The sequence below is a fragment of the Dermochelys coriacea genome, chromosome 18 (genome assembly GCF_009764565.3).
Source record: "Dermochelys coriacea isolate rDerCor1 chromosome 18, rDerCor1.pri.v4, whole genome shotgun sequence".
Lineage (NCBI taxonomy): Eukaryota > Metazoa > Chordata > Testudines > Dermochelyidae > Dermochelys > Dermochelys coriacea.
Window position 1 is genome coordinate 3,283,929 of NC_050085.1, and position 15,402 is coordinate 3,299,330.

At 44.6% G+C, this 15,402-nt stretch overlaps 1 protein-coding gene across 1 annotated transcript in view; it reads right to left on the minus strand.

Annotated features, from left to right (window-relative positions):
• LOC119845220 (claudin-16-like) overlaps positions 1–9,134 on the minus strand; it is a 32,598-nt gene extending 23,464 nt beyond the window's left edge. The window contains exons 1-3 of the mRNA XM_038377193.2: positions 9,015–9,134; positions 7,808–7,910; positions 5,810–5,974 (exon numbers count right to left, since the gene is read on the minus strand). Of these exons, the coding sequence (XP_038233121.1) occupies positions 5,810–5,974; positions 7,808–7,910; positions 9,015–9,128 (382 nt within the window). The 5' untranslated portion in view covers positions 9,129–9,134. The remainder of the gene's footprint in view (positions 1–5,809; positions 5,975–7,807; positions 7,911–9,014) is intronic.
• Between the last annotated feature and the right edge of the window lie 6,268 nt (positions 9,135–15,402).

The window sequence follows — 15,402 nt, forward strand, 5'->3', positions numbered from 1 at the left end:
AGGTTCACATCCCCTATCTCAGCTCTAAGCAAACAACACACCCTTCTATTCTCTGGATCAGCTCTGGTGACATGCTTGTCTGTTCTTTGTAGACCTGTCCCTTCCTGGTGTTGGTGTGGTTCTCCAGCCTACTTCCTGTTCTTTCTGGCTGCAAGTCCTCTCATCTTTTGTTCCCCCTTGCAGTCTTCCGTGACTCATCCTGTAGTCTCCTGGGGCTCTGAACTCTGACTCTCTCCACTGACTCGTCCCCTCTTCTTATAGGACTAGCCGCTTTTCTCTTCTTTCTGACCTGTACACCTTCTGTTACTGCCTGATGTACCCCTTCTTCATTTTCCAGCTCAGCAAACCTGTTCCTGAGCTCTATTTCTTCTTCACTAGCCAGTCTTTTCCTCTACCTGGTTCTCAGAGTCACTTGCTTCCACTGGTCACTTTCCTCACCCAAAGAATCATAGAATAACAGAGTTGGAAGGGACCTCAGGAGGTCATCTAGTCCAACCCCCTGCTCAAAGCAGGACCAATCCCCAACTAAATCATCCCAGCCAGGGCTTTATCAAGCCTGACCTTAAAAACCTCAAAGAAAGGAGGTTCCTCCCTAGGTAACGTATTCCAGTGCTTCACCACCCTCCTAGTGAAAATATTGTTCCTAATATCCAACCTAAACCTCCCCCACTGCAACTTGAGACCATTGCTCCTTGTTCTGTCATTCACTGGTATGAGAACAGTCTAGATCCATACTTTTTGGAACCCCCTTTCAGGTAGTTGAAAGCAGCTATCAAATCCCCCCTCATTCTTTTCGTCTGCAGACTAAATAATCCCAGTTCCCTCAGCCTCTCCTCATAAATCATGTCTTCCAGTCCCCTAATCATTTTTGTTGTCCTCCGCTGGACGCTTTCCAGTTTTTCCACATCCTTCTTGTAGTGTGGGGCCCAAAACTGGACACAATTCTCCAGATGAGACCTCACTAATGTCGAATAGAGGGGAATGATCACGTCCCTTGATCTGCTGGCAATGCCCCTTCAGCCCAAAATGCCGTTAGCCTTCTTGGCAATGAGGGCACACTGTTGACTCATATCCAACTTCTCGTTCACTGTAACCCCGAGGTCCTTTTCTGCAGAACTATTGCCTAGCCATTTGGTCCCTAGTCTGTAGTGGTGCATGGGATTCTTCCATCCTAAGTGCAGGACTCTGCACTTGTCCTTGTCCTTGAACCTCACCAGATTTCTTTTGGCCCAGTCCTCTAATTTGTCTAGGTTCCTCTGTATCCTATCCCTACCCTCCAGTGTATCTACCTCTTCTCCCAGTTTAGTGTCATCTGCAAACTTTCTGAGGGTGCAATCCACACCATCTTCCTGATCATTAATGAAAATATTGAACAAAACCGGCCCCAGGACCGACCCTTGGGGCACTCTGCTTTATACCGGCTATCAACTGGACAAGGAGCCATTGATCACTACCCGTTGAGCCCAATGATCTAGCCAGATTCTATCCACCTTATCGTACATTCATCCAGCCCATACTTCTTTAACTTGCTGGCAAGAATACTGTGGGAGACCGTATCAAAAGCTAAAGTCCAGGAATAACACATCTACTGCTTTCCCCTCATCCACAGAGACAGTTATCTCATCATAGAAGGCAATCAGATTAGTCAGGCATGACTTGCCCTTGGTGAATCCATGCTGGCTGTTCCTGATCACTTTCCTCTCCTCTAAGTGCTTCAGAATTGATTCCTTGAGGACGTGCTCCATGATTTTTCCAAGGAATGAAGTGAGGCTGACTGGCCTGTAGTTCCCAGGATCCTCCTCCTTCCCTTTTTTAAAGACAGGCACTACATTAGCCTTTTTCCAGTCGTCTGGGACCTCCCCCGATTGCCATGAGTTTTCAAAGATAATGGCCAATGGCTCTGCAATCTCATCCGCCAACTTCTTTAGCACCCTTGGATGCAGCGCATCTGGGCCCATGGATTTGTGCTTGTCCAGCTTTTTTAAATAGTCCCGAACCACTTCTTTCTCCAAAGAGGGCTGGTCACCTCCCCCCCATGCTGTGCTGCCCAGTGCAGTAGACTGGGAGCTGACCTTGTTCCTGAAGACAGAGGCAAAAAAAGCATTGAATACATTAGCTTTTTACATTAGCTCCCCTTCAAAACTCAACCATAGTTTCCAACTGCATCTCCAAACCTCAGATTTTCTCTTCCATCAGCTCTGTCAGGAAGCACTTCATACAAACAACCCTCTTTTTGGGTACCCGTTCCATGATAATGTACATCCCACAGCTTCCACATCTGGTCATCTTCACTGTCTCTTCCATTCCTTATGTCACTACCACTGCTGCCTTCCTGCCTAAGTGCCTGTCAAGGGAACAAACAAACAAAAGCAAAAAACCAAACACCAAGACAAAACCTGACCACTGCACAGTCCCTTCCCCAAACAACTTCCTCAAACTCCCCCACCTTTCAGCTCTATTTCTGGCTCCTATGCCACTGTGCCTGTGTCGATGGCTGCCTGAATGACATCCTCATTTTCACTGAAAGTCCGGACTGCCAGAATCATCATGTGCACACTGTCTTTGAGAGATTCTGCCAAAACCACCTCTACACGTTGCTTGTAAAACATGAGTTCAATAAGGACACCTTAGAAGTCCCGAGGGACTCACCAGGGACTCATGGCAGTAATAGCCAATTGTGCTGCACCCAAGGATGTATATGGAGTGCAGCAATTCCTGAGGTTTGCCAATATCTAGTGATTTCATTAAAAGATTCTCTAGCCTGGTTGTACCCCTAATGGCACTCTTGCAAAAGGGGACCTGGTTTGTCTAGTCCACAGAGGCTCCATTGGCCTTTGATCAACTGATGAGTGCATTCACCTCAGCCTCTACCCTGATTCATCCATATCGCACTAAACCATTTATGAGCAAGGCTAGCATCTCGAACTTTGCCATAGGTGCGTATTATCTCAACAGGTAGGGCCCTGCAATCAGCTCCATCCCTGAGCTTTTTATCTCGGAAGGTAAACCTAGCAGAGAAAAATCAACTACACTATTACCAAACTACCTCCACTATTTAACATGACCTGGAAGAAGACATAAAATCATCATTGATATAGTTTGCAGATGACACAAAAATTGGAGCATAGTGAATAATGATACAAAGGACTCTAGACTGCTTGGTAAGCTGGGCTCAAGCAACAATATGCATTTTAATATGGCTAAATGTAAATGCATACATCTAGGAAAAAAGAATGTGGGCTATAGTTACCAGATTGGGGATTCTATCCTGGGAAGCAGCGACTCTGAAAAAGATTTGGAGATGATGATGGATAATCAGATGACCATGAGCTGCCAGTGTGATTCTGTGCTTAAAAGGGATAATGCAATCCTTGGGATAAACAGGGGAAACTTGAGGAAGAGTAAAGAGATTATTTTACCTCTTTATTTGGCATTGGTGCAACTGCACTGGAATACTGCAACCAGTTCTAGTGTCCGCATTTCAAGAAGGATGTTGATAAATTGGAGAGGGCTCAGAGAAGAGTCATGAGAATGATTAAAGGATTGGAAAACCTGCCTTATAGTGATAGACTCAAGGAGCTCAATCTATTTATGTTAACAAAGAGAAGATTAAGTGGGAATGTGATTCAATCAATATGCAACTATATTGGGATTAAATATTTAATAATGGCTCTTCAGTCTAACAGAGAAATATACACCACAATGCAATGGCTGGAAGCTGAAGCTAGATCAATTGAGACTGAACATAAAATGCACTTTTTTAATAGCGAGGGTAATTAACCACTGGAATAATTTACATAGGTTGTGATGGATTCTCCATCACTGATCATTCTGAAATCAAGATTGAATGAGTTGTTAAAAGATTATTTTGGGGAAGTTTTATGGCCTGTGTTACGCAGGAGGTCAGATTGGATGATCACATTGGTCCATTCTGGCCTTGGAATCTATGAATCCATCCCATAATACCATCCATAGCCTATAATTTTCATATAGTTTTTTTAAATCGCACAAATTTTCAGCACTTTTCAGTCTTTGCCATGTCTGACAAGAAGCATGCGGCTCTCTGAGCTCTGCGCTATTCTCATGAATGTTGCAAGTACAGAATGCGCAATTCTCCTGTATGTGCTGAACCTCAGGAAGTACCACTACAACTCGGGACATGAAGATTTCTTCCAAGACAGTTTGCTGAGGGACATAGAGAAAAACAATTCAAACTCGTTGGTGTCATTCACAAAGAAGCTGCAGACAGTGGAGTACCGCTTTTGGGTCTGAGAAACAAACACTGTGTGCTGTGATCTGATTCTAATACAAGTTTGGGATGGTGAGCAGCAACTACAGAACTTTTAGATGTGAAAGGCCACATTCTTGGATCTGTGTTCCAAGCTTGCTTTTGCCCACCAGTGCAAGGACACCAGAATCAGAGCTGTATTGACAGTGGAGAAGCAAGCAGTCATTGCACTCTTGGACCTTGCAATACTGGGCAGAGGGAAATCATTTTGGAGTTGGAAAATCCGCTCTTGGGGTAGTCATCGTGTAAGTATGTAGGGCCATTTACCATCTCCTGCTACACAGGACTGTGATTCTTGGCAATGTGCAGGGCATAGTGGATAGTTTTGCAGCAATGGAGTTCTCAAACTGTGGTGAAGTGACAGACAGCATGCATACCTCTATTTTGGCACGAGCTTGCCTTGTCACAGAGTCCATTAATAGAAAGAGCTACTTTTCTATGCTTATGCAAACATTGGTGGATCAACGGGGATGGTCAGGGAAGGTACATGCACCCCCACATCTGTAAAAACACAGGATTCGTCAGAAAGCTGCAAGCAGAGACAGTCTTTTGTGACTGGCAGATTGGCAATAACAAAATGCCAAGAGTGATTCTGGGGGACCTTGCTCCCTTGGCTCATGAAGCCGTACACTGGCCACCTTGACAGCATCAAGGAAAGATTCAACTACCAGCACAGCAGGTGCAGAACGACAGTTGAATGTACTTTTGGTAGATTGAAGAGACGCTGGCAGTGTTTACTCACTAGATTGGAGCTCAGTGAGAAATATATCCTAACGGTTGCAGCTGCTTGTTGTGCCCTGTCTGTGAGACAAACTGGGGGAAAGCTTCTCTCTACTGCTGCCCTATGGCGGTGGTTCTCAACCAGGGGTACGTACCAGCTCTTCCAGGGAGTGCATCAGCTCATCTAGTGAATTGCCCTAACTTTACAACAGGCTACATAAAAAGCCCTAGCGAAGTCAGTACCAACTAAAATTTCATACTGCCAATGACTTGTTTATACTGCTGTATATACTATACACTGAAATGTATGTACAATATTTATATTCCAATTGATTTATTTTATACTTATATGGAAAAAATGAGACAGTAGCCATTCTTCACTAAGAGCGTGTGTGAGACACTTATGTATTTTTATTTCTGATTTTGTAAGCAGGTAGTTTTTAAGTGAGGTGAAGCTTGAAGGTACGCAAGAGAAATCAGACTCCTGAAAGGGGTGCGGTAGTCTGGAAAGGTTGAGAGCTGCTGCCCCACAGCAATCAACTCAACACGCATCAGCCCCACCCCCACTCCCTCCAGTTGAGACTATCACAGACACCACAGCTCCATCCTACCCCCGCCACACCACAGCACCCACCATGACCTGACCATGACCTGATGCCAGCCCACTCCCTATTCTTCTCGCCTATCCAGCTCCACCAGCCACAGCCATCACTACTTCCCAGGTCCAGTGGACGCAAATCCTATTCCATTGCACAGGTTTGTTATTGATAAGGCCGATTGCTAGTGCTTTGGATCACTTACTTCCAAGGCCAAGGATTAAGCCAGCCATGTAGCACATCTTCAGTTTGATATGGGGCGCTTCCTTGAGAAACTTGATGCAGTCCAGACCCAACAGCAGTGTAATCAAAGCCAAGCCCGCCAGAATGTCAGCTGTGATCAGCAGTGCTCGCGTCACCACGATCTTCACTGAGAAGAGCGAACAAAGCAAAAACTGGACAGATCACAGTCATGACAGTGTGAATTTGACTCCAGACACCTTCTATCACTCTGTGTTAGGCATGCTGCTGTTCTAGGGTAACACAAGTGTGCTATTGTAACCCATGGGTGAGTGTTTGTTACAGGGCCTCCTCTGGCTCCGATCCAAAAAAGGACATGAGTCTGTTACAACCCCCAGCTGCAGAGCCTTGGCTCTTTAGCTCAAGCAGTAATAGTTTAGCTTAGCCGTGGAGGTCCCTGGTTCAGTCCTGATATGTTTTCTAAGAGGGTGATTGTCCCACATTATAAGACAACTGCTTATCATGCTGTGCAGTAGTGTCTCATCATTTCCATCTGTTATCTTATATTTAGACTGTGAGCTCTGGAACTGTCTTTTTATTCATGTTTGTGCAGTGCCTAACACAATGGGGTCATGGGCCATGACTAAGGCTCCTAGGCATAACAATAATAATTAATAATTAATACAGCTATCACAGTAGGAGCCATGTCTCGGTGTTGTTGTGTTACTAGTATCAGTCTTCTCACCTCTGCAAGGATTTCACCATGTTCCGCAAGACACAACTGCCTGAATGTCTGAAGAGTTATTTCCCCTTTCCACCACACTTAAAACGATGGTACCAGGCAAATACCCACAATGCGGCATGTGACAATCCAGGCAGCACAGCACTGTTTGGACGCGTGCTTTACTTGTAATGCAGCTGATGCCAGGGGGATGCCCACCATTGACATCGATGTATGGTCCATTGGTAGAACTTGTATGTTTAGATAAGGCCTTTGTCTTATAGTGAACAGAATAATGACAAGAACAATTGAAGTTCATCTAAAACTGACTCTGGCAGATACTCTGCTGGTATAAATGGTCAAAGCTCGGTTGGTATCATTGGAGCTATGGGAATGGACACCAGCTGACATCTCCTCCACTGTCTTAATCTGTAATGGTCTTCACTTGGGGTCTGGTTGGGGAGCTTGGCCTAGTGGTCACAGCCACAACCCCTGTGTGCCAAGGCGGCTGTGGGGAGGAGAGCCTGGGCACTCCACTCCACAGAGCTCCGACCCAGCTGCTTAAGGTTGTCCTCCCTGGGCCACTTCCTCTTCTCCTTCCCCCGGGTCAGCTTAGTTCAAACCTTAGTTCCCTGTTGGGAAGTCCAAACCATAATACGTAAGAGGGGGCTACCAATGTCCAGGGTCCACAGATGGGAGAGAGGGGGCTATTTCCCTCTCTGGTTGTCTCTGGGGTGGGCTATTTCCCTCAGGTAGGACCTCTTTGGGCAGCTATGTCAGATCCTTTAAGCTTCCCTCTGCTCAGCTGGAGCTGTGGGCTGCAGATCTGCTCACCTCCAGCTCTGCCACCCAAATGAGCTAATTCCTGGTTTTTAATTCCTCCAGTAGATGGAGCATTTGCTGCAATTGTGGTGGGGTGGGCCTGGCTGAGCTCAAAATAATCCCTTAACCCCTTGTTGTCCAGTATGAGGTTTGTATACCCCATCACACAATCAAAGCTTTTAATGCCATCTAAATATGACTGCTAAGCAGGGGACTTACCCCTATAAAAGAATCTAAACAACCAAAGAAAAAGAGAGGAAATTTTTCACATGAAGTTTTACTTCACTTTGGGTTTTTAAGGTTTTGAATGTTTTTATGTGTGTTTTTTTAAAAGCATTGGTTGTTACAGTGGGAAGAAGCAAATCATATAGCTTAATGCAAACTCCAAATCACAATGAATTGCTTAACGATGTAACATATGCTTTTGTAAACACACCCTGTTCCTGAACATCCACTCTCATCATGACAAACAGGACTCACATGGATGGCCTGCTAAAATGGAATCGTACTGGTCACAAGTCCTGATGCCATCTTGCACGTTGGTGACACATTCCCTCCACAGCCCCCGGCATTTGAGGCTGACCTAGAAGAGGAGAAAAGAAAGAGATAGAGATACTCAAGCAAAAAGCATCCCATGATCCTTTGGGGCTAATCTAACCCAAGAAAGCAAAACCTGAGCTACCAGCCAATAGACACAATTTGAAAACTCTCTGTAGTTCACAGGCACAAAACTGGAGATGGAGCAGAGAAGAGCCATGGAAATGATTTGAGGGCTGAAAAAATACCTTACAGTGTTAGTCTGAGAGCTCAATCTTAAATTATCAAAAAGAAGCATGAAAGGTGACTTGATTATGGTACATTAGTATCTTCATGAGGAGAAAATGCCAGGCTCTAAAGAATCTAACTGAGAAAGATTTACAAGAATCGATGGCTGGAAGTTAAAGCCAGACAAATTTAAATTAGAAAAAAGGCACACATGTTTAGCAGTTAGGGTGGTTAACCTTTGGAACAAACTACCAAGAGGAGTGGTGGATTTTCTATCTTTTGATGTCGTTAGATCAAGACTGGCTGCTTTTCTGGAAGATACATGTTAGCCAACATAAGTTCCTGGGCTCAACAGAGGAGTAACTGGATGAAATTCTTTGGCAGAAGGTCAGACTTTGATCTAATGGTCCCTTCTGGCCTTAAACTCTATAAGTCTATAAAATATGTGAAACATGTTAAATGCAAAGCAACGTGTGCTCACTGTATTGTGTGTAGAATCTACCCAGCTATTCCCAATCCTTAAGTCATCTTCAACTTTATGGGGTGCAACCATGAGGCAGGGCAGGGGGAGGGAAGAGATGGTATTACCTGCCCCTTGCTTTGCTACAGAACCCCCATACTGCCCACAGTTCCTAGGACCCTGGTCGAGGCTAGATGGGGGACTTAGTGATGGAAGGGATGTATCAGGATCATTGGCAGCTGTGAACCATCAGTCCAGTACTTTCATGGGCTTGCCACAATTTTTGCTACATTGTGATTCTCCAAATTCTAAGCTTCCATTTAACCTTAAGCTGATATCTATTCCTATGTAAGACACAGTTATGAAAATACATGCAGATGTGCTGTGATACTTCCTAAATTGAAGCAGCGCCTTAGTCACAGCACTGAACACTGAGCAAAAGACTGTTCTTTTTCTGCTCACCTCCAAGCTATCATCAGCATTAACCATCCAGCAATCGGTGCAGGTTGCTATGACCAGGAAGAGGGTGGAGAGGAGACCCAGGCAGAAAGCCATCAGCTGGAAGATCACACTCATCTGGAACACTGCAGGACCCCAAAGCACAGTGGGTTGACACTGACACATCAGCCCTGAAGAGAAATGAACTTCCCCACCCTAGCCTGGCACTATTTATACATCCTGATCCCCCAAAGCAGGCACCATTACATTCCGACCACACAAGCAGGCAGCATTTGTGCTGCCCACACAGTACTGCTAACTCTGTTTAGAACCAGCAATGAACTCAAGAGATGGAGAATGAAGTCCTGGCTCAACTAAAGTCGATGGCAAAATTCCTCTTGATTTCCAGGCATCCAGCAATTCACCCATTGTTTCCAGAACTGTAGTGCAGGATTGCAAGGGATCCCTAATAGGCAAATGTGAAACAAAAGTTAGGTAAACAATTCTCACAGCAAACTGAACACTCAGCCTCTGCACACAGAATGTGTTCAACAGGAACATTCCACTGCTTGACCAGTCCCCAACAACTTTAAGGGTATGAATGATTGTGGGTCTGTGCTTGAGGGGGTGGGGATCAGTTGGCTAACTCACGTGGTTCCAGGTCTCCACACAGGGTGAATAATGGGGTTAAACTACCTGCAGTCAGAGTGAGTGTAAGCAAGCGATAGGGGTATACGTTGTTCCATTGGAGAAGCAGAAGTGGACAAAAAATGACTGAGGCCTATTTGAAATGGAAAAAGGCTCCTTTGGGGGTGTTTATCATTTCTAGGCTATGTAGCCCATGGTTCTGGAACTCTACAAACATTTTCTTCTCTCAGCTGAAATTGATCATAAGTAGCATAATAGCAATATACCAGCTTTATTAAAACATAGATGGGTTCCTCTGTGTGTGTGCACACGAATGCACATGTGTTTATATGTGCACTGGAGTGTTTGTGCATACATATGCATATTAAGAGGAGACAGGTTTTTCATGGCCAAGTTAACTCAGGTGATCAGTACCCATGTCTCAGCACTCGCGTTAGCTTAGCGCCAGTGCCTGAGTCCATCAGAATGCTCTTGGACCCCATTCCAGCACCCCAAAAAAGGGCTGGAATGGTGTCTCATGGCACTTAGGGGACTTCTGATCCTCATGTTCCTGCACTTCTTGTGTGTAGCGCTCACCACTCCCTAGCAGCCACAGTGCAAAGCCACACCGGAGTAATTGAGTCCTCACCGGGGCTGCACTCACCTGTGTGTGTTGCTAGGACTTCTGGGGACACATCCCATGGTTCTTTATGCTGCAATAAGCTGAGTTGCTGTGACATTCTGTACCTTGGGAGAGGGCCCTGTAACTCCCAAATACCTCATTTATACCTGAGTGTGATCTTGTATGTAAAGCATGCCTAGTAAGGTATCAGGGAAAAGTTATCTGTGATCTGCTGAAAGTCAGTTCTCTATCTATAGATGTGTATATCATTCATGCATATGAAGTTATGAGAATTGTGTTGTATGGTGGTCACTAAAACATGCTGTAAATTGGGGAATCAGCCAGATATTAGCTCCTCAGAGGCAACAGCAAAGAAAATAGCCAACACCTGAGTAGGGTGTCAATCAACCCATCAACAACCCTTGTCCATCAAGGGAGCGACAATACAATGACTCACCTACATGAGGCCACACCAGAGGAATTGCTCAACCTTGCCATGAGACTCAGCAATGTCCCCAAACATGCCTGGATTTGTGTTTTCCAAGCACATGGACTGAGGGTGTAAAACAAACACAGTGGCCACATGCTGGGCCTTTCTCTTTCACCCACCCATGCTGCAAGCAATAAGGACATGCTGAAGACTCCAACTGAGGGGACTGGCCCAGATTTCAAGGGTGAAATCTGTGCACTATGAACTGCAATATTCAGTGGGGGTGAGAAAAACTGCTTAGTCTAGATGTTACCCAGTCTAATATTGTTGAGAATTTAGACTGCATGCTTATATTTTATTTTATTTTATTTTATTTTATTTTGGTAACTAACTCTGACTTTTTGCCTATCACTTACAATCACTTAAAATCTATCTTTTGTAGTCAATAAATTTGTTTTACTCTTTATCTTTACCAGTGAGTTTGTATGAAGTGTGTTGTAAATTTGCTAAGGTTTTTGCAAAGGCTGGTGTGTGTCCACTTTCCATTGATGAAGTGGTGAACCAATTAATAAATCTGCACTGCCCATCTTGAGCAGTGCAAGATGGTATATTCCTGAGGTACAGAGCTGGGAGCTGGTTGGATTTGGTGCTAGTGCCTTTCTCTGTGTGATTCATGAGTGGCTCTGGAGCAGTACAGCTGGGTGTGGGGCTCCACATTCTGTTGTGCTGAGTGATCACAGTACCTGGAGGCTTTACTGCTTATCACTAGCAAGGTATTGTGAGAGAAAGCCCAGGCTGGAGAGATTTAAGGGGGCACAGTGGTCCCACGGTCCCAGGCTCCACTCCGTGGATCCTGTCACAGTCGGTTTGTGATTCTTTCCCAGTGAATAATGGGAGAAGTTGTCTGTCCTTCTAGACACATAGGGGGAATTGTGAGAAGGCAATGGAGGACTATCATCAGCACTCAAGTGATTTAGCCTGTGTCCTCAATGCAAAATGAGCAAGTTACCAGCCTGAGTGAAAGCGGCATCTGACCTCCGGCCTCTCCCCAAGCTGGACCAGCAAGTCCAGGTTGAAAGTACCACTAAACTCACATCAGAAGGTTTTGTGTGTAGACAACAGAAAAGTTAGAGGCAACACCCTACTAGGAGACCAGGCTAACTCTGCAGTGAAGACAGACCCATAGGTGGCACATGAACCGCTGGCTGTGGGATGACCTTTGGTAAATTGTTCCAGTGGTTAATTACTCTCACTGTTAAAAATGTGCACCTTATTTCCTGACTGAATTTGTCTGTCTTCAACTTCCAGCCATTTCATTGTGTTGTACCTTTTCTCTACAGATCTATCTTTGCTAGACTGAAGAGCCCATTATCAAATATTTGTTCCCCAGGTAGTTACTTATAGAATGAATCAAGTCACCCCTTAACCTTTACTTTGTTAAGCTAAATAGACTGAGGTCCTTGAGTCTATCATTAGAGACATATATTCAAATCCTTTAATTATTCTTGTGGCTCTGAACCCAGTCTAACATCCTTCTTGAAATGTGTACACCAGAACTGGACACAGGATTCCAGTAGTGGTCACATCAGTCCCAAATACAGAGGTAAGATAAACTCCCTATTCCTAGTCGGTATTCCTCTCTTATGCAATGCATTAGCCCTTTTGGCCACAGCGTCGCACTGGGAGTTCATGCTCAGCTGATTATCCACCAGATCCCCCAAATCTTTTTCAGAGTCACTGCTTTCCAGGAGAGAATCCCTCATCCTGCAAGTGTGGCCAACATTCTTTGTACAAATGTAGATATTTACATTTAGCCATATTAAAATGCCTATTATTTTCTTGGGCCCAGTTTACCAAGTGATCCAGATTGCTCTGAATTCATGACCTTTCCATTATTTACCACTTGCCCAATCTTTGTGTCATCTGCAAACTTCATCAGTGATGATTTGGTGTTTTTTTCCAGGTCATTGGCAAAAATGTTAAATAGCAGAGGGCCAAGAACTGATCCCTGTGGGACCACACTGGAAACACACCCACGCAATGATGAGTCTCCATTTACAGTTACATTTTGAGATGATCAGTTAGCGAGTTTTGAATGCATTTAATGTGTGCCATATTGATTTTGAGTCCTTCTACTTTTTTAATCAAAATATCATACACTACCAAGTCAACCACCTTACAGAAGTCTAAGTCTATTATATCAACACTAGTACCTTTGGCATCCAAACTTTGTAATCTCAACAAAAAAAAAAAGAAATCAAGTTAGTTTGACAGCATCTATTTTTCATATTTTCTCACACAATGCCTCATTATCTGGGGGTGTTGCTGCATTCATGAAACTCATGGAGACCCTGGTGTGTGTACTCATGCAAACTTTATTTGAAGCAAGAAACTCAGGCAGGGCCCTAACAGAGATCATCAACTGACTGATTGCACACTCTGCAAATTCTCACAGCCCGCTAGTGCTATAAACAAAGGCGCAACTTCCTCTAAACACAACACTTACAGTTCCCTACTGGATGGGTCTGTTGATGCTCAAACTAGGGCTGGGCTTTTCAAAGCCACCTATGGGCTTGGTTGGATCCATCCATCCCTTTCAGTAGGAAGTGGGCATCCAAATCCCTTAGGCACCTTTGGAAACCTACAGCCAGGAGTACAAGCCTCAAAGTCTCTAAAACGTGTTAATGAGTCCTGAGTGTTCATGCCTCTCATCAGCTATGGAGTGACCAGAAGTTCACCCTTCCTGGTGGGAAATGGTAACGTATCTACTAACAGGCTCAAACTAGCCCACTGAGGGAGGCATATTATTATATATTTGCAGATGTCCAAGCTTCTGAGGTGGGTTTGGGTGCCACTTTTGCAATTATTCCCTTCATGAATCACAAGCAGGGTTTGAACCTGGGGCATTCAACACTACCCCACAGACACCTTGAGCTAGCTGTGTTTCTTTGTCATTTCTAGGGGTTTCGTTACTTATCAGTCATGGATTCTGGGGTTCTGGGCCAGACACCAACTCCCACTGGTTTTCCTTTTTAGGTAAGGTGGGCCTTCTGGTTGGGGAACAGGAGGCTGAAGGCATTAGCCGTGACCCCAGAAGGGAAAGGGTTTAGGCCATAATACCACATATGGTACAGCATCATTTCCTGTGACATCATGTCTGGTGACATCACTTCCAGTTATGGCATCAGCCTAATCTTATTTCTTGACCAATATTTTATCTCATCCATCAATCTCATTTCAACACAAGCTAGGGTCCACCATTGCATTCTAAGCCTTAATTTGTGGTCACTTACTTTCTGTAGCATGGGGCATGGTTGACTGGAGGGAGGCTTCTCTGCTCCTTGAAGTTTTGAACCATGATTTGAGGACTTCAATAGCTCAGACATGGGTGAGGTTTTTCATAGGAGTGGTGGGTGACATTCTGTGGCCTGCGCTGTGCAGGAGGTCGGACTAGATGATCAGAGTGGTCCCTTCTGACCTTAGTATCTATGAATCTTAGTCACGCTTTGGGGCTAGTATGTCTCATGCTTGTTCTCAGGCAAACTGTGGCTTGTTCCAGGAAACTTTGAAGAAAATCTCTTCAGCAATTTGAGATATGTGAGCACAAAAAAAATCAATCTCTAAAAGAAATGTTCAGTCTTTGTTTGCGCTCGGATAGCTCAAAAACAAGTTAGTTTCAACATCCAAGTCTTGGCCTGGCATAGCTGTTGGGTGGGATGCCAGCTTTACTGTGTTTGAAAACATTTTGTCAAGAAATAATGAAGTTAGAATCGATTAAAAAATTGCATACCATGAGAACAGCAGCACTTTGTATTCCGTAAAGGAAAAGTCCAGGGACAGTGCAAAATGCCAGACCCACACAATCTTGCATCAACGGCAGGGGAATCAGACTTATTTTGAATGAACATTGTTTAATCAATCCTAAAAAGAATGTGGAACATATTCATCCTATGGACCCAGTCATCCATCCTGTCTGTCTGGCCTATCTATCTTGGGTAGTTTATTCTAAAGCACCCAAAGTAAGAGAGTACTACATGTTCCTGTGGAGAGGACGAGCAGAGATGGAAGACATTTCTATCTCTTATTGAGTTCAATGAAAGGGGAGCAGCTAGCTCCGAGTGCCGACTTAAGGTTTTTACAGTTTTTTGCAGGTTTACTCATTTATTTTTGTTTACTCATTAGAGACACTGGGGGTCTGAAATCTGCACAAGATGAACCCCACCCGATCCAGCATCCTTCAACTACCAGAAGGGGAGTTCCAAAGAGGATGGAGCTCAGCTGTTCTCAGTGGTGACAGATGACAGAACAAGGAGCAATGGTCTCAAGTTGCAGTGCAGGAGGTCTAGGTTGGATATTGTAGTAGGGTTACCATGCGTCGACATTGCCTTTTTTTGATCCCCGTCGTCAGTCCAGGAGGATTTTTCAGATAAGAGGCAATGGTTTAGGCTGATATTAGGGAAAAAAAATTTCACTAGAAGGGTGGTTAAGCACTGGAATGGGTTACCTAGGGAGGTGGTGGAATCTCCATCCTTAGAGGTTTTTAAGGCCCAGCTTGACAAAGCCTGGGCTAGAATGATTTAGCTGGGGTTGGTCCTGTTTTGAGCAGGGGGTTGGACGAGAAAACCTCCTGAGGTCTCTTCCAAATCTTGTATGATTCTATTATTCTATGATCCCCTTCAAGGAGATCTCCTGAAGGTTCTCCCTTTACCTGCAGAGTGACTGTTTATCACCAG